The sequence below is a fragment of the Leucoraja erinacea genome, chromosome 18 (genome assembly GCF_028641065.1).
Source record: "Leucoraja erinacea ecotype New England chromosome 18, Leri_hhj_1, whole genome shotgun sequence".
In the NCBI taxonomy this organism is placed as follows: domain Eukaryota; kingdom Metazoa; phylum Chordata; class Chondrichthyes; order Rajiformes; family Rajidae; genus Leucoraja; species Leucoraja erinaceus.
The window spans coordinates 41802849-41827683 of record NC_073394.1 but is presented as its reverse complement, the minus strand read 5'-3'; the positions used below and the strand labels follow the sequence as shown (position 1 = coordinate 41827683).

The following is a 24835-nucleotide window of genomic DNA, read 5'->3' as shown; positions in this document are numbered from 1 at the left end:
TGTGCGGGCGGGCCTTCCACGCCCGAATCAGTCTTCTTCGACAACGAAGGATAAACAACAGTTACCATGGAAATATGAAGGAGTTGTGCGGAATATCAGTCAGATTTATGGCAATGAGAGATTTTAGAGCAAATTGAAGCACCAGGATGTCGAGCTACCACTTTTGTTTTCTCAGTTTCCATGGCGCCAGAACTTTCTCTACTCTGCCCTCACATCACATCTGAAGCAACAATTGTCCAAAGATGTTTTCTACTTTGTTTTGATTTGTTTCCTTTTAAAAGCAAAATGAATTACTCCAAGTGCGATAATGGAAATTATGTTGATCAAAAAATGTAGCTGTCATTTTCAACAAACAATACACCAGAAAAAGTAAATTAGTTGGGGAATTCCCTTGCTCTGCTTCCTTGGCCTTGGCTTAAGCATCAATCTGAAGGACCTCACGCGTAATCCTTTCTCCATTAGAAACATGGAAAATAGTTGCAGGAGTAGGCCATTCGGCCCTTTGAGCCTGCACCGCCATTCAATATGATCATGGCTGATTATCCAACTCAGTATCCTGTACCTGCCTTCTCTCTATACCCCCTGATCCTTTAGCCACAAGGCCCACATCTAATTCCCTCTTAATTATATCCAATGAACTGGCCTCAACTACCTTCTGTGGCAGAGAGATCCAGAGATTCACCACTCTCTGTGTGAAAAATGTTTTTCTCATCTCGGTCCTAAAAGATTTCCCCTTATCCTTAAACTGTGACCCCTTGTTCTGGACTTCCCCAACATATAACCATATAACAATTACAGCACGGAAACAGGCCATCTCGGCCCTACAAGTCCGTGCCGAACAACTTTTTTTCCGTTAGTCCCAACCTGCCTGCACTCATACCATAACCCTCCATTTACTTCTCATCCATAGGCCTATCCAATTTATTTTTAAATGATACCAACGAACCTGCCTCCACCACTTCCACTGGAAGCTCATTCCACACCGCTACAACATCGGGAACAATCTTCCTGCATCTAGCCTGTCCAACCCCTTAAGAATTTTGTACGTTTCTATAAGATCCCCCCTCAATCTTCTAAATTTTAGCGAGTACAAGCCGAGTCTATCCAGTCTTTCTTCATATGAAAGTCCTGACATCCCAGGAATCAGTCTGGTCAACCATTTCTGTACTCCCTCTATGGCAAGAATGTCTTTCCTCAGATTAGGAGACCAAAACTGTATGCAATATCCAGGTGTGGTCTCACCAAGACCCTGTACAACTGCAGTAGAACCTCCCTGCTCCTATACTCAAATCCTTTTGCTATGAATGCTCACATACTATTCGCTTTCTTCACTGCCTGCTGCACCTGCGTGCCTACTTTCAATGACTGGTGTACCATGACACCCAGGTCTCGTTGCATCTCCCCTTTTCCTAATCGGCCACCATTAGGACTGCATTTCATAAAAGCTTTCTGGAGATGTCTTTCATGACAGCCAAGCCTTCTGTCATGAACTATTGTCAATCTGACATTACTGGTAGAACCATTGGTAAACTTATGGATAGTTCCTTGATTTAATTTCATGAGGTTTGGACTGGCAAAAAATGAGTTCAAAAAGTTTGGTCTCCCTCTATCTTAATGATCCACTGACTTTAATGAAAGGCCTTAAGCTCCAATTAGATGCCAGTCAAATTCGGGTGATTCATTTTGGACATTAAAATGAATCAGGGTGATGAATGCAGCATGTGACATGCTTGCATTTACAGGTCAGGATATAGAATCTAGAAGATGAGGTCTTACGTTGCAACTTAATAAAATACTGGTCTATACACAACTGGGGTATTGTGTGCAGTATTGGTCACCACACAATTGGGTGGGTCTGATTGCACTGGAGAGGGTGTGGAGCTTTTGTTCTGGGGAAAGTTTAGATAGTCTAGGCTTGTTTATTCTGGAGTGAAGGAAGCTGAGGTGTAACCTAATAGGGATACATGAAGTTATAAACATGTGAGCAGCAGGAACTAGAGTGATACTGGTCATGTGCAGCAAAATGGGATTAGTTAGGTTGGCATCATGGTCGGGGCATATGTAGTGGACTGAATGGTCGGTTCCTATGCATACTATCCTATGCAAGAAGCAGAATCTTTTACCCATGGGAAGAATATCAAAAACAAGAGGCCATTGGTTTGGGGTGAGGAAAGTATTTTAAACGTATTTGTCAGCGGTGTCAGGATTTATGGAGAATGGGTTTAGGATGGAGAGATAGATCTACCATGATTGAACGGCGGAGTAATCTTGATGGGCTGAATGGCCTAATTCTGCTCATATTACTTATGACCTTATGTATTTGTGGAAAGAGTTCTATTTAACATATGGTCGATATCTAGAACTCACTGACAGACAACATTTAAGAGACATTTCGACAAGAACTTAGATAAGCAAGGTATAAAAATCACACAAATTAGTGCAAATGTGATTAGTGCAAATGGTAAAAATGGTAAATAGATGGGCTAGGATCATTTTCAAATCTCCAGTACAATCGGTGTGAGAAGATTGGTTTGCCAGCATAAATACACAGTATGCTTTGAACTTTTCTCCCCAATCTTCCATATTCTTTCCGCACCCAGATCCCTGGCATTTTATGTACAGCTTTATCCCCAAATCAGGAAAAGAATTGGGTAATTCATCAATGCAAACCAACAATGCAAGGTTAACAATGATACTGGGAGAACTCCCTTCATCTTCTATAAATAGTCCCATGGATCTTTAATGGACACTTGAACTAATGAAGCAGTTTCAAGCCTCTAGTTCATATCCAAAGAACATATAGCCATACATAGATCTTGAGGTCCACATGTCCGATGCTGCTCTATCTGACCTAAATACTCATTAGTGGGGATAGGCAGTCATTTTGACAGATTGTTCCCGTGGGCCAGGAAGGTGCAAACCAGCACCAGGTTAGAAGCTGCAATTTGTTTGAGGATAACTGGGCTGATGGGTCAATTTGCAGACAGCACTAAGATAATATATGAGAGTGGAGGCTTTCAGTAGCATTAGCCTACAACAGATGTATCTTGATGTATTGGGGATAGGGCTTCCGATTTCACTCTGACGAGCTGCAAGAATGCTGAACATGCACCTTGTTGGGAAAAGAACAAAATCTGCAGAAAATAAAATCTAGAAAACGAGAAAGATCCGACTCATTCGTACATGAAGATCTCTCAGAATTCAAGAGCAACAAAGTGAATATGACGCAGCAGGTGAAACGTGCCCTCTTTAGGGAATGCTTATCGAATAACAGGCAATTAGTTGTTTTAGCATTAGAGCTAACCTGGAGTTGTTGCTTACCGTGTGTCCTTGGCCACAGAGGGGAACCTCCCCTGGGGATCAGTAGGCACCAAAGGAACTGTTGACAAGATCCAAACTCACAGATCAGACCGCAGAAACTCACAGCAAAATTCACTGGCAGCCTCATAAAATTCACATCCAACAGCAATGAGATCAAACTTGCTTCAGATCAACAGGACATTCCTGCTGCTCTCTGTATAACATATTGATACTGACTCCAGATACAACTCACACAAGAAGAAAGATGGTGCGAGAGGTTTCCAGCTCCGATTGTGACTGCTCTCTGTTTCTTGCTTGCAATGACTGCTCAAATCAGGAGGGAAAACAAATCAGGATATGAAACCACTCAGAGAGGGAGGAAACACCTTGTGAAGCGTGCACTAATTCCCAAACTCAGAATCACAGGATGGAGGCCTGTGAACAGTCAGGAAACCAGTGGGGTGTCAGAGAATAACTGCCAGCTGCAGGCGCTGAGATAACAACACATTGTGTACTGACTCCACCAGCTTCACTCATTTATCAGGACCTTGCTTTAAACAGGGAGAAGCTGGCTCCCATGCAGAAGGGGCCTGATCCCCAGTGAACTGGACGCAGTTGGCAGCATTGGAGGCGGAAATTAACCCTCTCTTTGTCCACAAACATTGACAGAATTTTGGGGGCCGGAAAAAACACATGGATTGAGAGTGGCTGGAGGAAGCAGCTCAGGAACAAGAGCAGGATCTCAGAACTCAAAAGAACAGACACTCTCTTTAAACTTATTTTCCTTCCTCAGTTTGGACTCTTGCACTTTTCTGTCCCATGCTATTCTCAACAGACAATAAACTCTACACAAGCTGTGGTATACGTACAACCCCTGAATCTTGTTCAGATTATAGGATGCTGAATGCCTTCAACACTGCTCGCATTGTAAGATCTTCAGATCCCAAGAGTGGAATCTGTCTGCAAGATTCCCAAGTCATTACTGTTCTGTTCTGTAGGATTCCCCCTACAGCATCTCTCAATCTCTCATTAACTCCATGAAATGTCCTTGGTGAGTAGTCTTAAGAGGAGAATCCCAACACACTTTGTACATACATTAAAACCGAGCGGTTGACTAGGGAGGGTTTAGGACCATTCAAGAAGGGGATTTATGCCTGAAGCCAGAGCAAGAGGGCTTCAATGTGTATCAGTGGGCATCAAAGGAAAGAACATGAAGGCTTGTGGCATCATGTAGGGTTTTGCTGATGTTGCCCAGCAAGTTGATATCAGGAGGAGGAAGTGTTGGGTCCTTTAATGAATGTTAAGGTGGAATAGTCCCCAGGTCTTGAAAGGATATATCCTAAAAGTTATTAAGAGAGGCACGAGGGGAGATTATTGGGTCCTTGGCAGGGATCTATGAACTCCCTTCCCTTCACACTCTCCTAAGCTACAGTGAATACTTTTAATATCCAACCTTTTCTCAAAAGAGCCCACTCGTTCCCATAGAAATCTGGGAGCTACTTTTATTCTTCCTTAAATAGGGTTACTATATGTAGGATTGCAATGTCCTATATAACAGAATCATATACTCCCTACAATTCAAATTCAAAAATTAATGTTGCCATTGTTACCATTGTTATCCAGTTCATTGACAAGATTATGACATTCTCTCACTATTTAGATAATGTGCTCCCCTTTTTATCCAAACCTCCCATGTTCCTGTACTATACTCCATTTGGCGTGTGTATATTACTTACTTTTTATTACAGACTCAAGATCCAGATAAAAGACAAGACTTTACATAGAATAAATTACATACAAAAACACAGTAAATTACACACAAAAACACAGTAAATTACAAACAAAAGCACAACACATGGTTTAAGGTCAAGAATTTAAAAAAAATCAGTGTCCTACTAGGAGACAACTATACCAATGTCTCCACAGCTGGGATTGGTAGTGTGTAGTGCTAAACTTTATGTTTGATATACAGGTGCACAACCTTTTATCCGACAGCCTTGGGACCAGACACTTTTCGTAATTCGGAATTTGTCGGCCTTCGGAATGGAAATTTTTTAACGTAGATTTTAATGGCTGGCTCAGTGGTAGAGCGCCTTGATCCCGGCAGTTCCTTGGTCGCGAGTTTGAGTCTTCAATGTAGTTTTTTCTTGCAGAATAAATGTCTGTATGAAATGCAGTGTGTTGAATGAATTCCTGAATTTGTAAATGTGCCCGCAGCATTGAATCACCTCCCGCACTCATGTCACCCTAGCGGGGCTACATGCCCTTAGGCGACATTTTCACTCTTATATCCGTGTGCACCAGAGGCGACGTGCGTTTGGCGCCAAACGTGAGCTTTGGTGTGCAGACGACATCTTGGAAAAAATGTCCGGTTTCTTCCAGGTAGGCGATATACCCTCCCGTGCAATATACCCTCCACTTCTCTTTTATGAAGGGGATTTAGTTCTCCTTTCTTCCAGGACCGACCGGAGGTTCTGCTGTCACCTCTGCGGGCCACCCTCGGTGAACGCTCACTCAACTTTGTCTTGGGATTCCTACTCTCCCGCGCAATGTACCCTCACCTTCTCTTTTATGAATGGGGATTTAGTTCCCCTTTCGTCGAGGACCGACCGGAGGTTCCGCTGTCACCTCTGCGGGCCGCACTCGGTGAACGTCCTGTCGCCCTGTCCCTGGGAGCAGGGGGCAATCAAACAGCACAATACCCCCCTCCCCCTCCAACTCCAGAGGAATCCGCTCCCCGATGGGCCGCTACGGCGACAAGTGGCAGTTCGCCCACAGCCCGAGCTGCGCAACCCCAAGAACAAGACGTACCTACGGGGAGCGTGGGGAGCGTGTTCCTCTGGAGTTGGAGCAGGGCTGGGCTGGAGTTGCTGATCTGGGATCTCTGTGCTTGCAGTGGGCCTGGGGGTCGGTGTCCCGATGAAGAGGCGCAGCTCGGGCTGTGGGCGAACTGCCACTTGTCGCCATAGCGGCCCATCGGGGAGCGGCTTCTGGTGGTCCTGATGTCTCCCGCTAGTTTGCAGTTTTCCTCTAGAGTTGGAACGGGGCTGGGCTGCTGCTGGCTGTGGGTCTCTGGGATCTCCATGCTTGCAGTGGGCCTGGGGGTCGGTGTCCCGTTGGTCCTGACGTCTCCGGTGACTGGCATTGTATGCTGGCATCGCCGACATGAAGACAGTGCAAAGCCCCCGCGCCGGTGCAATGGGCGGGGAGCTGGAGAGGGGAGGGAAGGGGTCACACACATGGCCGGGAAGCAGAGGGGTGTAGGTGGGATGAAACTGAAGGGAGCGACAATCTGCTGCTGCCTGCACGCTGAGTTAAAAAGTTCCCACGCAAGACTCACGATACACTGTGTATTGTGAGCCTACCGTGGGAACTTTTTAACTCAGCGGGCAGACAGCAGCATATTGTCAATTATTAACCCTCCCGCGCAATATACTCTCACCTTCTCTTTTATGAATGGGGATTTAGTTCCCCTTTCTTCGAGGACCGACCGGAGGTTCCGCTGTCACCTCTGCGGGCCGCCCTCGGTGAACGTTTTCAAGGACCTTTCTTCAAGGACTGAAAAAAATGTCCGCTATTCGGAGGTTTTCGTTATTTGGATCTTCGGATAAAAGGTTGTGCACCTGTACCACCAGGGATGCCGTACGATGGCAGCTCCGCCAGCAGTCTGTTCATTTTATCATCTTTTTTAAATGTTTTAGTGTTTGTTAAAAGTTTGTTTTAATGTTCTCCGGTTTGTCTTATGTGGGGGAGGGGGGGAGGGGATCGGGGGAAACTTTTTTTTCAGATTCTTACCTTGCCGGAGATGTGATCAATTTTTGGATCACATTCTCCGGGCGCTCAGCTGCCTACCAGCCATGGAGCTGGAGGCCTCCTCAGACTGTCTTGAGCCCCACCGTGGAACACAGACTTAACATCGGAGCTGGTCCCAACTTACCATCAAAAGCTCGCAGTCTGATCGCCTCGATGCGGAGGGCCAAAACGCCGCCGACTATGGGAGTCAAGATCGTCCCGTCAACGGAGAACAAAGGGAAGAGACTTGAACTTTATTTCGCCTTCCATCACAGTGAGGAATGTGGAGGAGTCACTGTGGTGGATGTCCATGTTAAAATGTGTTTGGGTGATCTGTTGCTTTTTATTTGTATGACTGACTTGGCAAATGAAATTCCTCATATGTTGCAAAACATACTTGGCAAATATAGTACTATTCTGACTGATTCTGTTAAGGCCAAGATGATTTCATTTTCAGTCATTAATCCAGCAAATAAATTTATACATAAGATTTCTTAAGACAGTTTGTAAAGTATTGACTCCTGCAGCTGCAAACATTTCACTTGCCCTACACCATCTAGGTCTCTTGAGTTAAATCTCATAGCATCATTATAAACTACTTTAAGTTTGCTTTGCTGTAGTTTGACCAAAGGTATACAATATGCTCTGAACAGAGACAGCTTGACTCCATCTGTACTAAACGCGTAAGAGAATGTTTGCTTGTACATACATCATATAACGTTGCCTATAAATATCCTCATCATCTGTCATTTGTTCTGTAATAAAATGTCCAAGATATTTTACCTTATTACAGACTATAAGATTATTATCAGACAATTTAAAATCAGGAAATGTGAGATATTTATCCTCTTTGGTTCTGCAGATCATAACAGGACTCTTACCAGCAATATATTTGATATAATGTTCCACACCATACACAGAACATATAGTAAGGAGCTCCTCCATTGCCAGAGTGAGGCCCAGCACAAGTTAGAGGAGCAGCACCTCATATTTTGCTTGGGTAGTTTACACCCCAGCGGTATCCACATTAACCTCTCTAATTTTCGATAGTACTTGCTTTCACCCTCCTTCCCTCCCCTTCCCAGTTTTCCCACAAGTCCTACTGTCTCCGCCTCTTCCTTCTTCATATAGTAAGGAGCTGCTGGAGACCAGCGCTAGATGAACTAAAGACAGACAACAAGATCATTTGCATACATAATATGGTTCACTAAAATATTACCAATCATGCAACCCAGTATTACAGTTTGTCAATTATTTGGGCAGATAATCAATATAAAGATTAAATAGAACTGGGGACAAAATCCCCCCTTGTCTGACACCATTGCTAACCCCAAATGGGGCTGAGACCCTATTGCCCCATTTTACTTGCATAGTCTGGTGGGCATACCAGTAGGCCGGAATTCTCACAATGTATTTAGGCACCACTCTTTGACTCAATTTAACAAACAACTTTCTATGATCACAATCAAAGGCTTTGGAAGCATTAATAAATCACATAAGAATTGATGAGTTTTTACCTCTATATATATTTTTTACAATCTCCTTTAGGGCAGATATACACTAGTCATGTTTAGTTTTAAAACCAAACTGGTTATCTGTGGAGTTAACAAACTCTCTTAATCTCCCCAGCAGAATCCTTTCTAGGACTTCTTAGAGTATGCTGGCTAAAGCTATGGGCCTGTAATTATTTAAGCTGCCTACTTTACCAGCTCTGCCCTTAATTTCTGGCACTAACTGAACTAGGCTGTGGGCCGAGCATCGGAGAATGTGTCTAGAATGTAGCTTTCGTGACCCAGGTCTGGGAACTACTTGAAATTTTGCACAGACGTAGATAAAATATAATTGAGAAGGAAGTCATAATCAAAAGTTGCACATTAATTGATTAAGCTAATTAGAAAATGAGATTGAAAAAGTAAGCGCCATCTAGTGTTCAATGCTCATATTACTCCATGGGGAGCCTACTTACACGCTGCTGTCTATTTAAACCATATATATATATATATATCTATATTACTAAAAGTCTGATCTTGACCACTTCCTGTTGTTCTGTATATTGATCATAGAAAAAACGCTGCCACTTACGGCTGTGATTTTTGGCCATCTTACTCAGAGTCCCCCTCCGCTGCGGAGGACAAGAGGATTTTCCCATCCATGAAAAATAAGAGTTATTAGTGTTTAAAAAATGTTGAGATTCTCTCTCCTGAAGGCCACACCCCTTCCGGAGGGACTATAAAACACGGAACTGTTGAGTGCCTCAGTCAGTCTCTGCAAGATGGTGGAACGAGAGGGTCACGTCTCTCTGTCTGAGCTGTGAATAACACTGAACACATGTCTACTAAACTGTGAGTGGTTTTACTGACCTGTCAGTGCCCTTAGAAACATAGAAACATGGAAAATAGGTGCAGGAGTAGGCCATTCGGTCCTTCGAGCCTGCACCGCCATTCAATATGATCATGGCTAATCATCCAACTCAGTATCCTGTATCAGCCTTCTCTCCATACGCCCGATCCCTTTAGCCACAAGGGCCACATCTAACTCTCTCTTAAATATCGCCAATGAACTGTGGCGTCAACTACATTCTGTGGCAGAGCATTCCACAGATTCACCACTATCTCTGTGAGAAAAATGTTTTTCTCATATAACCATATAACAATAACAATTACAGCACAGAAACAGGCCATCTCGACCCTTCTAGTCCGTGCCGAACACGTATATTCCCCTAGTCCCATATACCTGCGCTCAGACCATAACCCTCCATTCCTTTCCCGTCCATATAACTATCAAATTTATTTTTAAATGATACCAATGAACCTGCCTCCACCACACTGCTCATTCCACACAGCCCACTCTCTGAGTAAATAAGTTCCCCCTCATGTTACCCTTAAACTTCTGTCCCTTAATTCTCAAGTCATGTCCTCTTGTTTGAATCTTCCCTACTCTCAGTGGGAAAAGCTTATCCACGTCAACTCTGTCTATCCCTCTCATCATTTAAAGACCTCTATCAAGTCCCCCCTTAACCTTCTGTGCTCCAAAGAATAAAGCCCTAACGTGTTCAACCTTTCTCTGTAACTTAGTTGCTGAAACCCAGGCAACATTCTAGTAAATCTCCTCTGTACTCTCTCTATTTTGTTGACATCCTTCCTATAATTAGGCGACCAAAATTGTACACCACACTCCAGAATTGGCCTCACCAATGCCTTGTACAATTTTAACATTACATCCCAACTTCTATACTCAATGCTCTGATTTATAAAGGCCAGCACACCAAAAGCTTTCTTTACTCCCCAATCTACATGACAGTCCACTTTCAGGGAACTGTGCACAGTTATTCCCAGATCCCTCTGTTCACCTGCATTCTTCAATTCGGTACCATTTACCATGTATGTCCTATTTTGATTTGTCCTGCCAAGATGTAGCACCTCACACCGATTAGCATTAAACTCCATCTGCCATCTATCAGCCCACTCTTCCAAATGGCCAAAATCTCTCTGTAGACTTTGAAAATCTACTTCATTATCCACAACACCACCTATCTTAGTATCATCTGCATACTTACTAATCCAATTTACCACACTATCATCCAGATCATTGATGTACATGACAAACAACAGTGGACCCAACACAGATCCCTGTGGCACCCCACTAGTCACTGGCCTCCAACCTGACAAACAACCATCCACCATTACTCTCTGGCATCTCCCATTCAGCCACTGTTGAATCCATCTTGCTACTCCACCATTAATACCCAACAATTGAACCTTCTTAACCAACCTTCCGTGAGGAACCTTGTCAAAGGCCTTACTGAAGTCCATATACACAACATCCACTGCTTTACCCTCATCAATTTCCCGAGTAACCTCTTCAAAAAATTCAAGAAGATTAGTCAAACATGACCTTCCAGTCACAAATCCATGTTGACTGTTCCTAATCAGACCCTGTTTATCCAGATGCTTATATATATTATCTCTAAGTGTCTTTTCCATTAATTTGCCCACCACTGACGTCAAACTAACAGGTATATAATTGCTAGGTTTACTCTTGGACCCCTTTTTAAACAATGGAACAACATGCGCAATACGCCAATCCTCCGGCACTATTCCCGTTTCTAATGACATTTGAAATATTTCTGTCATAGCCCCTGCTATTTCTACACTAACTTCCCTCAATGTCCTAGGGAATATCCTGTCCGGACCTGGAGACTTATCCACTTTTATATTTCTCAAAAGTGTCAGTACTTCCTCTTCTTTGAATCTCATAGTTTCCATAGCTACTCTACTTGTTTCCCTTACCTCACATAATTCAATATCCTTCTCCTTGGTGAATACCGAAGAAAAGAAATTGTTCAATATCTCCCCCATCTCTTTTGGCTCTGCAGATAGCTGTCCACTCTGACTCTCTAATGGACCAATTTTATCCCTCGTTATCCTTTTGCTATTAATATAGCTGTAGAAACCCTTTGGATTTACTTTCACCTTACTTGCCAAAGCAACCTCATATCTTCTTTTAGCTTTTCTAATTTCTTTCTGAAGATTCCTTTTACATTCTTTATACTCCTCAAGCACCTCATTTACTCCATTCTGCCTATAATTATTGTAGATCTCCCTCTTTTTCCGAACCAAGTGTCCAATTTCCCTTGAAAACCATGGCTCTTTCCAATTTTTACTCTTTCCTTTCAACCGAACAGGGACATAAAGATTCTGTACTCCATTTCTCTTCCACATCTTTCCCATAAAACAAACTGTCCCAATCTTGGTCCTAAAAGACTTCCCCCTTATCCTTAAACTGTGACTCCTTGTTCTGGACTTCCCCAAAATCGTGAACAATCTTCCTGCATCTAGCCTGTCCAACCCCTTAAGAATTTTGTACATTTCCATAAGATCCCCCCTCAATCTTCTAAATTCTAGCGAGTACAAGCCGAGTCTATCCAGTCTTTCTTCATATGAAAGTCCTGTAATCCCAGGAATCAGTCTGGTGAACCTTCTCTGTACTCCCTCTATGGCAAGAATGTCTTTCCTCAGATTAGGAGACCAAAACTGTACGCAATACTCCAATGTGGTTTGAAAATATAGTTTGGAAATGCTAAAGCAGTGTTGCCTTTGGTTTGGAAATGCTAAAGCAGTGTGGCCTTTGGTTTGGAAATGCTAAAGCTGCCTTACCATAATATGGTTGAGTTCTTCACAAGGGTTCTGAACTTAAAAAAAGGTAACTTTGAGGGTATGAGACGTGAATTCGCCAAGATAGACTGGCAATTGTCATTAGAAACGGGAATAGTGCCGGAGGATTGGCGTACTGCGCATGTTGTTCCATTGTTTAAGAAGGGGTCTAAGAGTAAACCTAGCAATTATAGACCTGTTAGTTTGACGTCAGTGGTGGGCAAATTAATGGAAGGAATACTTAGAGATAATATATATAAGCATCTGGATAAACAGGGTCTGATTAGGAACAGTCAACATGGATTTGTGCCTGGAAGGTCATGTTTAACTAATCTTCTTGAATTTTTTGAAGATGTTACACGGGAAATTGATGAGGGTAACGCAGTGGATGTTGTGTATATAGACTTCAGTAAGGCCTTTGACAAGGTTCCTCATGGAAGGTTGGTTAAGAAGGTTCAATGGTTGGGTATTAATGGTGGAGTAGCAAGATGGATTTAACAGTGGCTGAATGGGAGATGCCAGAGAGTAATGGTGGATGGTTGTTTGTCAGGTTGGAGGCCAGTGACAAGTGGCGTGCCACAGGGATCTGTGTTGGGTCCACTGTTGTTTGTCATGTACATCAATGATCTGGATGATGGTGTGGTAAATTGGATTAGTAAGTATGCAGATGATACTAAGATAGGTGGGGTTGCGGGTAATGAAGTAGAGTTTCAAAGTCTACAGAGAGATTTATGCCAGTTGGAAGAGTGGGCTGAAAGATGGCAGATGGAGTTTAATGCTGATAAGTGTGAGGTGCTACATCTTGGCAGGACAAATCAAAATAGGACGTACATGGTAAATGGTAGGGAATTGAAGAATGTAGGTGAACAGAGGGATCTGGGAATAACTGTGCACAGTTCCCTGAAAGTGGAATCTCATGTAGATAGGGTGGTAAAGAAAGCTTTTGGTGTGCTGGCCTTTATAAATCAGAGCATTGAGTATAGAAGTTGGGATGTAATGTTAAAATTGTACAAGGCATTGGTGAGGTCAATTCTGGAGTATGGTGTACAATTTTGGTCGCCTAATTATAGGAAGGATGTCAACAAAATAGAGAGAGTACAGAGGAGATTTACTAGAATGTTGCCTGGGTTTCAGCAACTAAGTTACAGAGAAAGGTTGAACAAGTTAGGGCTTTATTCTTTGGAGCGCAGAAGGTTAAGGGGGGACTTGATAGAGATTTTTAAAATGATGAGAGGGATAGACAGAGTTGACGTGGAAAAGCTTTTCCCACTGAGAGTAGGGAAGATTCAAACAAGGGGACATGACATGAGAATTAAGGGACTGAAGTTTAGGGGTAACATGAGGGGGAACTTCTTTACTCAGAGAGTGGTAGCTGTGTGGAATGAGCTTCCAAGTGAAGGTGGTGGAGGCAGGTTCGTTTTTATCATTTAAAAATAAATTGGATAGTTATATGGATGGGAAAGGAATGGAGGGTTATGGTCTGAGCGCAGGTATATGGGACTAGGGGAGATTATGTGTTCGGCACGGACTAGAAGGGTCGAGATGGCCTGTTTCCGTGCTATAATTGTTATATGGTTATATGGTAATTGATTCTTATGCAATGGAAGGCATTTAAAGACTGCATGGATGAACTACAACAATTGTTCATCCCAGTTTGCCAAAAGAATAAATCAGGGAAGGTAGTGCATCCGTGGATAACAAGGGAAATCAGGGATAGTATCAAAACAAAAGATGAAACATACAAATTAGCCAGAAAAAGCAGCCTACCAGCCGACCAGCCTACAAATTCGGTCGGAGGGGGGCAGCATGTCCGTTTTTTTCAGCTTTTTTTGTTTTTTTTCGTATGTTTTAATATATGTTTCTAATGTTCCTCTGTGCGTTTTGTGTGGGGGGTGGTGTGTGGGGGGGGGGGGGGGGGGGGGGGGTAAGGGGGGGGGGGGGGGGGGGGTGGGGGGGGGGTAGCGGGGGGTAAAACCGCTTTGGTCGCCTCCTTCATGGAGAGGCGACTTTTTCCAGGTCGCATCCCCCGTGGCCTAACAACGAGGATCGGGCGGCCTTTCTTGGAGACGTGCCCAGGGCTTCAGTGGCGGGCGCAACGCAGATTCTTGGCGTGGAGCGGGCGAGCCCTCGCCGGGGCGAGCCGGAGGGCAGCGCTCCGTTTTCTCTGGCCCGCGGCAGCCGGCAGCCTGAAGGTCAAATGAGATGGAGGAATTGAGTGAAATCCAGGTTAGTCGGGAAGTGGTGTTAGGTAAATTGAATGGATTAAAGGCCGATAAATCCCCAGGGCCAGATAAGTTGCATCCCAGAGTACTTAAGGAAGTAGCCCCAGAAATAGTGGATGCATTAGTGATCATTTTTCAAAGCTCTTTAGATTCTGGAGTAGTTCCTGAGGATTGGAGGGTAGCTAATTTAACCCCACCTTTTAAAAAGGGAGGGAGAGAGAAAACGGGGAATTACAGACCAGTTAGTCTAACATCGGTAGTGGGGAAAATGCTAGAATCAGTTATTAAAGATGGGATAGCATCACATTTGGAAAGTGGTGAAATCATTGGACAAAGTCAGCATGGATTTATGAAAGGTAAATCATGTCTGACGAATCTTATAGAATTTTTCGAGGATGTAACTAGTAGAGTGGATAAGGGAGAACCAGTGGATGTGTTATATCTGGACTTTCAGAAGGCTTTCGACAAGGTCCCACATAAGAGATTAGTATGCAAACTTAAAGCACACGGTATTGGGGGTTCAGTATTGATGTGGATAGAGAACTGGCTGGCAGGCAGGAAGCAAAGAGTAGGAATAAACGGGTCCTTTTCGCAATGGCAGGCAGTGACTAGTGGGGTATTGCAAGGCTCAGTGCTGGGACCCCAGCTATTTACAATATATATTAATGATTTGGACGAGGGAATTGAATGCAACATCTCCAAGTTTGCGGATGACACAAAGTGGGCGGGCAGTGTTAGCTGTGAGGAGGATGCTAGGAGGCTGCAAGGTGACTTGGATAGGCTGGGTGAGTGGGCAAATGAATGGCAGATGCAGTATAATGTGGATAAATGTGAGGTTATCCACTTTGGTGGCAAAAACAGGAAAGTAGAGTATTATCTGCATGGTGGCCGATTAGGAAAAGGGGAGATGCAACGAGACCTGGGTGTCATGGTACACCAGTCATTAAAGGTAGGCATGCAGGCAGTGAAGAAAGCGAATGATATGTTAGCATTCATAGCAAAAGGATTTGAGTATAGGAGCAGGGAGGTTCTACTGCAGTTGTACAGGGTCTTGGTGAGTCCACACCTGGAGCATTGCGTACAGTTTTGGTCTCCAAATCTGAGGAAAGACATTCTTCCCATAGAGGGAGTACAGAGAAGGTTCACCAGACTGATTCCTGGGATGTCAGGACTTTCATATGATGAAAGACTGGATAGACTCGGCTTGTACTCGCTAGAATTTAGAAGATTGAGGGGGGATCTTATGGAAACTTACAAAATTCTTAAGGGGTTGGACAGGCTAGATGCAGGAAGATTGTTCCCGATGTTGGGCAAGTCCAGAACAAGGGGTCACAGTTTAAGGATAAGGGGGAAATCTTTTAGGACCGAGATGAGGAAAACATTTTTCACACAGAGAGTGGTGAATCTGTGGAATTCTCTGCCACAGAAGGTAGTTGAGGCCAGTTCATTGGCTATATTTAAGAGGGGGTTAGATGTGGCCCTTGTGGCTAAAGGGATCAGGGGGTATGGAGAGAAGGCAGGTACAGGATACTGAGTTGGATGATCAGCCATGATCATATTGAATGGCGGGGTGCAGGCTCGAAGGGCCGAATGGCCTACTCCTGCACCTATTTTCTATGTTTCTATGTTTCTAAGCTAGAGCTGGAGGGAGCTGGGGATAGAGATGGAGATGAAGATGGAGATGGAGCTAGCGCTGGAACTGGGGCTGCAGATGGAGCTGAATATGTAGCTAAACTTATATCAGGAGATGGAGCTGGAGCTGGAGCTATAGCCAGTGCTGGAGCTAGAATTGGAGCTAGAGCTGGAGCTAGAGCTGGAGATGAAGCTGAAGATGGAACTGGAGATGGAGCTGGAGCTGGAGATGGAGCTGGAGATAGAGCTGGAGATGGAGCTGGAGCTGGAGCTGGAGCTGGAGAGCTGGAGCTGGAGCTGGAGATGGAGCTGGAGCTGGAGCTGGAGCTGGAGATGGAGCTGGAGATAGAGCTGGAGATGGAGCTGGAGCTGGAGATGGAGCTTGAATTGGAGATGGAGCTGGAGATAGAGCTGGAGATGTAGCTTGAATTGGAGCTTTAGATACAGCTGGAGCTAGAGTTGCAGATGGAGCTGGAGATGCAGCTAGAGTTAGAGATGCTGTATTGTTTGGGTCATATTTACTTGTAGCACTTTGTTCTGAGTAATTACTTTGCCTTTCACCTCAAAACACAAGGAGGCCAAAGATCAAGGATCTCAGAAAACCGAATCAGACTATTTTGCTGCAATGCACTTACACATTCTTGCTCCACCTCCAGCTATAGCCCCATTTGAATTTGCAACTCTCTTTACAATATTTCCAATAACTTGTGAAATACACACATTGAAAATAAAAGAATGTTCCAAAATTATATTCAGCTGTGTTAATGCCCTTTATTACAGGAGTTATAAGAATAGCTACTTTTCTGAAATCAATTTAATGATAACCTCTTGACAATGTACATATCCCGCCGTGGTATAAAACTAGTAAATATACAATTCTTAGTGAAAGACAGTCATCAAACAACATTAACTTCAATGTCAGTCAGAAGCTATTTCTACATCTGGAATTTAAATATCTAATATTTTTCTAATGTCCTTATTTTTAACAGTATTCTAATTTTAAAAGTATCGCATTTAAATAATGATACTGTATTGACATGAATGGTTATTTTGTTCATTTATTAATTAATCCAAGATTCGTACAGTTTTCATTTTAAAGACTTGCTTCAGTCACTCATATCACTCTGGAAAGTCACACGCCAAATTGCATGTGAAGCTGCTGTTCTATGCGACAGAAAAGGTTCACATCACAGATCATTACAATAGCTGACATAAGGATTACCATATATTAACTACTACTTGTTCAAACAGTATGAGGTTTCCTGATATCATCCCAAACCCTCACATTACCATTTTATCTTTTCAAAATCAGTACATAGGATGTTGAAAAAGAGGATCTTGTGGCATAACATCATCATTATGCCAGACGTCTGCCAAAAACATTGTCAACTGTGTTTGCTCATTTGTGAAACTAAATTATTCAAAGTTTCAAAGCTTTACAATCAAAATCTATGTAGTTTAACAAAGTTAGGCATGCCTCACTTCAGCATTTACTAAATTAATAAAATCCATCCCAATAAACCAGTAGTGATTCAAATAATCATCACACCCTACACAAGCAACACCTCGTACTAATTTGCAACAATTGATACTGAAATACAAAGGCCAAACTGATATCGCTCAACAACTTACACACAAGCCAAGGGATATCCTTGACAGCATCGTTGAAAGTCAAACACTTCCAACTTTGGAATTCTGTCAAAGGCTTAAAGTCGATAATAATTCACAGCGGGTTCTTCCAAATTTACTACTAACGTGGAATAATAGGCAGATCCCCATGGAAATGTCTTCATTAAAGTAGTTTTCATTACATGGACTTTTTTATCTTAAATGATGAAAAAAGAAATGTGACTAGACTGCCCACTGCATTCTGCAAATCTTATACTAACTAAAATAATCCGCAATACTTTATGCCAAATATCACTTCAATGCTCTTCCACAACTATCCATCCAAAACAATACTGAAGTGGACAAGTTATGTAAGTCTTTCACACAAAGGAGTCCATAATATACTTCATACAAGTGTAATTGCTGCACAATAAATGATGAAAACAACTGGCAAGTATCCACATTCCTGAGAGATTCAAACATTATTATAGACATGTTTTTTGAAAAAAAAATATGGAACAAAGAGATAAGAGAAAAATAGATTGTAAGGACGAGAGAAAGGGAAAGGAGGATCAAATCATGATACATATACATTCAGCCAGCAACACTATTTGTGATCCTTATGGCTGTGATTTGCACCATGTCTGCGTCTTTTCTTTGACTTCACTGGCTCCTTTTCTTCTGTAGGCCAATTAAACCCATTAATAGTGACTGTGCCAGCTTCATTATCAATCTCTTCATAATCAGAATATTCTTGGGCTGTTCCTGTAAAGCTTTTGTCAGGATAAATGTCTTGCAGTTTTTCATCAAAGTACGTTTCCAAGCTTTTTCCAGCTTGGGCCACCTCCGAATCTGGCTGCAGAAGATCATCCAAGAGTTAGTTGTTTTGCATACATATTAAAATTAAATTTCATGTTATCCAAAGCTTATTTTTTTAACAGTTTTCTGCTGATAATAGTCAAAGACTGTTCCACTACAGATAAGACTTGAAAAGCCTGGATATAGTGAATGTGCAGAGGGTGTTTCCACTAGTCTAGGACCAGAGGACATAGCCTCAGAATAAAAGAATGTACCTTTAGAAAGGAGTTGAGAAAGAATTTCTTTAGAGAGAGGGTGTGGAATCTGTGGAATTCATTGCCACAGACGGTGGTGGAGGTCAAGTCAGTGGATATCTTTAAGGCAGAGATTAACAGATTCTAGATTAGTTAGGGTGTCAGGTGTTATGTGAAGAAGGCAGGAGAATGGGGTTGAAAGGAAAAGCTAGATCAGCCATAATTGAATGGCAGAGTAGCCTAGATGGGCAGAATGACCTTATTCTGCACCTAGAACTTATATTTAATTATACTTTTAAATGTCTTAGAGAGATTTAAATTTAGGTTGCTCTTTATTAAGTTGTAGCTTTATTCTCTTCCCCCTATTTAAAAACAAAGTTCATTCCGCACATTTTATGACATGGTTTATTTAGAAGGATGAGGGCGGACCTCATTGAAACTTACTGTACCGTGAAAGGCCTGGATAGAATGAATGTGGAGAGGACGTTTCTACTAGTGGGAGAGTCTAGGTCCAGAGGCCATAAACTCAGAATAAAAGGACGTACTTTTAGAAAGGAGATGAGAAAGAATGTCTTTAGTCAGAGGGTGGTGAATCTGTGGAATTCATTGACACAGGCAGCTGTGGAGGCAGTTAGTGGATATGGTGTCAGGGGTTATGGGAGAAGGCAGGAGAATGGGGTTGAGAGGGAAAGATAAATCAGCCATGATTGATTGGCGGAGTAGACAGTGGGCTATAAATAGCCTATTTCTGCTCCTAGAACTTATGAACTTACAACTGAACGAACTTACATAGAATGAACCAATTTGCACTGTCCATTGTTTTTCTCTATTAATTCACCCCAGGCTCTACCACCTATTGGCAAACCCAGGGGGTTTTACTGTGGCCAATGTGCCCACCAATCCACACTTTAGTGGAAACACATGCAGACACAGGTAGAATGTGCACAGGACATGGACACAGGTTAGCATTCAACCCAAGTCACATGTGCTGAGAATTGGCAAGTCTACCATCCATGCTACTGTGCTGCTGCTGATCAAAAATGATTGCATGCATTTAAAATGATACCACTATTTTACAAAAATCTTAATCCATTAAAAATGTGAATACGAGGTCATACAACTATATCATATAGTTAGGGTAGACAATCAGAACCTTTTCCCATGGTGTAAATGTCCAATGCTAGCAGGCACAGGGGGGAAAGTTTAAAGGATATGTTTGAGGCATGATTTATTGGGGGCCTGGAACATATTGCCAGGGTAGTGGTGGAGGCAGATACATAGTGGCACCTAAGAGGCCTTTAGATAGGCACATGGAAGTACAGGGAATAGAGGGAAATGGATCATGTATAGGCAGGTGAGATCACTTTAATCAGGCGTGTTCAGCACAAACACTGTGGGGCGAATGGCCCACTCCTGCGCTGTACTCTTCTATGTTCTATGTTTTAACTGCTAACATCTTTATCATACAGCCAATTTCTACCCAATATATACTAAATATATATATATATATATAGCTACATATAATATATATAGCTACATCTAATCACTCTTTATAGACTCATCCTCAAAATCTATGGGGATGGGGAGTAGGACGTGCAGATTTGTTGCTTCTCTTCACTTGTAAATCACTAAAATTCACCTGTAACTCAAATGAGTTCCGACAGCTGAGCAGACAGGGGATGGAATTGTTCACCTTGTATACTCATTAAGATTTATGGCAATGCCACTATTTTGTTCTGATCAAATTGGGAAGACCTAATCATCATGATGATAGGAAATATTCTGCTCCCTCTGGATTTAATTGTGGAATTCAGCTTTAATATTGCAAAGGAGACAGCCGCAAAGTGCTGGAGTGATTCAGCAGGACAGTACGGCAAAGAATCTTGACTAAAAACGTCACCCATTCCTTCTCTCCATAGATGCTGCAAGTCCCGCTGAGTTACTCCAGCACTTTATGTCTATCTTCATTGCAAAGGATCTTTTCACTGTAAAAAAAACTCTAAAATTATGATTGCTTGTCCAAAGGAGCAGTGAGGTGCATGAGTACACCAATTGCATTGGTCATTCTGCACGTGCCCTTGCTTATCCATTACTCACCATTTGTGGGAATATCACAAACAAACTCCTTTTGATGAGATTTCTCAAATTCTCCCAGGGATGGAAACTTGATATAAATGTAATATATATTCCTTCCACACAGTTAAGATCAGTGTTACAATTTATATTTGCAGCGACGAAACCTGTATAGTGCTAGATTCCATAACTCACATAATTCAAGCAACAGTGGGAAATTGGCCAGACAATGTTCTGTAGGTTGTGGAAAAGAGTTTGTGGAACATCTAAGATAAAACTTAGACATTTGCCACTTAGATGTAGATCCACGTAAATCTTACTCACATAATTAAATTTTGCACAGTTCAAAAACATAAGCTGAATATCAGAAATAAACTCTTCTGGTGTGTAGTAATGCAGTGGGTTCTTTTTCTGAAGCTTCACCCTGACAGTTGAAAGATCCATTGGCCTTTTGATGATCTGGTAGTAATGACGGGCCTGAATAAAAGCAGACATTCATTATTATGCAGCAAACATTGGAAACTCAGGGAAAGGTATTGCTGGAGCAAACAAAAATGAATGTGTGCACATTTTACTTTCAGCTTCATCCAATCCACCATCTTCTACCCTTTAACAAATGTTGCCATTTAGTCCTTGCAATCCTGCCCCCACCACTTTCCTGTATCTATTACACTTCTACACACTAACCAAAAAGATTAGTTCTGATCTTTCCTCAGCTGTGGTGCAATTCCAGCATTTTAGGTTTTTATTTCAGATTTTCAGTATTTAGATTTTAGTTCCATGTGCTCAACGATACAGAGAAGATTAGCATGGCCCCTGCACAAGGATGACACGCAAATTCGTGAAGCGCTCCATTTAAAATAAATAAATAAATACATACATAAATAGATTAAAAAAATAATAATAATTAAAAAAAATTAAAAAAAAGATTTTAGTTCCATAATTTATAGGTTGACCTACTGAATTATAACTACTTTAGATTCAGAAAGTTGTGGTTTCAAACCAAAAGCTTTGAATACATCATCTGGCCTGGTGTTCCACTGTTATAATGAAAGATCATATCTGTGGTAGGATTTTAAACTGAGGAATCATTTGCCCTCTCAGGTGGAACTATCCTGTAACATCAGTGCATGTTAATGTCCATAACACAGGTTATCAAAACCACACTTCAAGTGTTCTGCATCACCATCAACACCCTTGCTTTGTGATACCATCATCAGTCCAGCTGGACCTCTATATGGACCAGTGTCAGCCTTTAAATCCTCATAATGAAATCACCTGCTAGACACTGGCCTATTGACACAATTCAAATTACATTTTAAAGGTACATACAACAATGAATAACGCTGTTCAATCCAATCAAAAATGAAATGAATAATATTCCATAATCGCACAACCAGCCAATGTCAAAGTCTAAGCATTAGTACTTGCCAAGTTGTTCAGTACTAATCTCTACAGTCATGTTGATGAGCTCCTTCACTGCAGAAAGCTAGCTCTATGATACACTCCTGTATGGCTCACTATATCCAAATATTGCACTCCCATATACAAATGTAACAATAAACTCTTCTTACCAGTGGGCTAACAGGCTCATGGAATGGCAGGCTCAGTGGATAGCAGTATAGGTGCAAAGTCAATTTTTCACATTTCTGCAGGCAACACAGTTTGAAGTTAATAAATAAATTCTTAGAATGGATATACACATACATTGATCTATACACCAGTCATTATGTCACTATTTAAGAAGAGTAATTAAGGAAAAATAATAAAAGGTAGAAAATGGAATATAGTTGAACGGTGAGGGTTTCGCATTGAAAGCACAGCACTTACACGTTTCTTGTTCATATAGAATAATTTGACATGTGCACTCACACATTTATCAAGTTATATACTCATTAAAACACTGATCTTGTACTTCTCTGTGTATTTGTGGGTGTCTTTACATCTTTGCGAAAAAACTATGCGATAATGATAACATTTTTACATATTCCGGTTGACATTTTTCCCATCCAGGCAGTGATTAGGTTCACAAGATTTGATCCTAAATTTACACGTTATTTGAGATTAAAGGTTTAAAAATGCCAACTTTCACAAGATTTTTACTGTTAAAATCATTCCTCACAGCTTCTAACGCACTTTGGTACAAAGTTGCAAGACAGGAACACACTGAACTTTTCACCTCAATGGGATATCACAGCAAGTGCACCTGACATTTGGAACAATGTTGCCGTCATAGCTCCTGGCAGGACAGGAAGGGAAGGGTCAATTGGTATTGCAATTGGGGAAGTGCAATTGGGATTTTATTTTTCAAGTCCAGTGCTGGCGGAAGCAGAGGAGTGTCGGAATCTTACGTTCGGCAATAGGTTGAGTTGCTCCGATGGGGGCCACAGGTTAGTGGTGCAATATTGTGTTAGGGAATGGTTGCGTTGGGGGACCAGGCCTCACATGTGATAGGAATACTAGAATCAATTTTCAAAAATAATCTGCAAATCAAACATAACTTCTATTTCAAACTATTGTCTGATTGCTATTTCAAAAAACTCAGAATCAAATGTGGTCACTGCAACCAGCACATTATTAAAATGCATTGATCATTAATTAAGGTACATTGATATCCTTAAAATGCATTAACCTCAAACAAGGTTTATGAAAGATGTACTGAATCTCACCCTTTGGTCACCAATGGAGAGTCCCTGGAATGTTCTTATTCCCCTATATTCATTAATATGTCGTATATTTTCACAATCATATTCCACTTCGGGCATCACCACATTCCGACACAATGTACACAACCACTCACCCCTGCAAATCAATGCATAAAGACATTTTTAAGAATAACTATACCAAGTGGGACCCGTTGGGTCCAGTCCCCACAATGCGCGGTAGCGGGCGTGTTGAAGGCGGCATGTGGAGTCACACACACACTAACCTTCCCCTTGATATTATATTGATATTATTAATTTGCTAATTTTCCCCATCATCCGCTCTATCCACTAACACATAACCCCCAACTACACAGGCCCGGTTAGAGGGAAAGGGAGGGGGAGGAGATAAAGAGGGAGGGTGTGAGGTGGGCAGAGAGGGAGGGTAGAGGGAGGAGGAGGGGAGAAGAGATTGAGGGGTGGGGGGGGGGGCGAGCGGCATCACAGGGGAGGGCTGGTCCCTGAACGCAATACTCCACCACTCACCCATAGGTCTCAATACTCACCACTCTCTAGAGGGGGCAGAGAGGATGAGGGGAAGAGGAGGGGGGAACAGAGAGGGGGCGCCAGAGAGGGAGGGGGTTTAGAGAGGGAGGGTGTTTAGAGAGGCAGGAGGTAGAGAGGGAGGAGGTAAAGAGGGAGGGGGTAGAGAGGGAGGGGTTAGAGAGGGTAGAGAGGGAGGGGGGGAGGAGGTAGAGAGGGGAGGGGGGGGTAGAGAGGTAGGTGGGTAGAGAGGGAAGGGGGTAGGTAGGGAGGGGGTTAGATAGTGAGGGGGTAGATAGGGAGGGGGGTAGATAGGGAGGGATTAGAAAGGGGGGAGGACAACTTGTTCTATTTGATCTTATTTGATTGTGCACACCAGGTTGATTGCATTCGTGGAAACACATGAAGGTTGCAATCTCCCACCCCTGTCCCATTGTGATGTCATATGTAAATGAAATCTATTGTGATTGGATGTCTATGAGATGGCACTGTGACATCATCAATGGAAAGTGCTGCAAGGGTCTCCCACTGAAAAGCAGTTAATTTTGTGAAATAAACTATTAAAACTTAAAACCTTTGGAAATATAGGTTGGAATGTGACGTGGAGATGTTTATTCCATCGAGGGGAAAATGTAAGTAGCATGTGTGAAAATGGGGAGGCTGTGGGCAAGCCTTTTGGAAGAAGATACAAATTAAGGAGATTAAAAGAAAGAACACAACCCTGCAAACACACAGACATTTAGAATGGTGAGAACAAAGGGAAGTTTTGCTATATTATAGTTAAGAAACTAAAATATCAACTTTCACCCTCAGTACAT

The 24835-nt window shown here is 42.4% G+C and overlaps 1 protein-coding gene and 1 non-coding gene across 7 annotated transcripts in view; one reads left to right on the top strand and one right to left on the bottom strand.

Annotated features, from left to right (window-relative positions):
- Positions 1 to 16845: 16845 nt before the first annotated feature.
- The window catches only part of LOC129705968 (tripartite motif-containing protein 66-like), a 249841-nt gene continuing 241851 nt past the window's right edge, over positions 16846 to 24835 (bottom strand). For 5 of the 6 annotated variants that reach the window (XM_055649937.1, XM_055649938.1, XM_055649940.1 and 2 more), the window contains 4 exons: positions 23502 to 23634; positions 22407 to 22481; positions 21157 to 21309; positions 16846 to 18563 (listed from right to left, as the gene is read on the bottom strand). In XM_055649937.1, the coding sequence (XP_055505912.1) occupies positions 18315 to 18563; positions 21157 to 21309; positions 22407 to 22481; positions 23502 to 23634 (610 nt within the window). In that variant the 3' untranslated portion in view covers positions 16846 to 18314. The remainder of the gene's footprint in view (positions 18564 to 21156; positions 21310 to 22406; positions 22482 to 23501; positions 23635 to 24835) is intronic. The other variant, XM_055649939.1, reaches the window with a different exon arrangement.
- On the top strand, positions 21587 to 21693 carry LOC129706020 (U6 spliceosomal RNA). Its single transcript, XR_008724994.1, has one exon. It is a non-coding gene; the product is annotated as a U6 spliceosomal RNA (small nuclear RNA).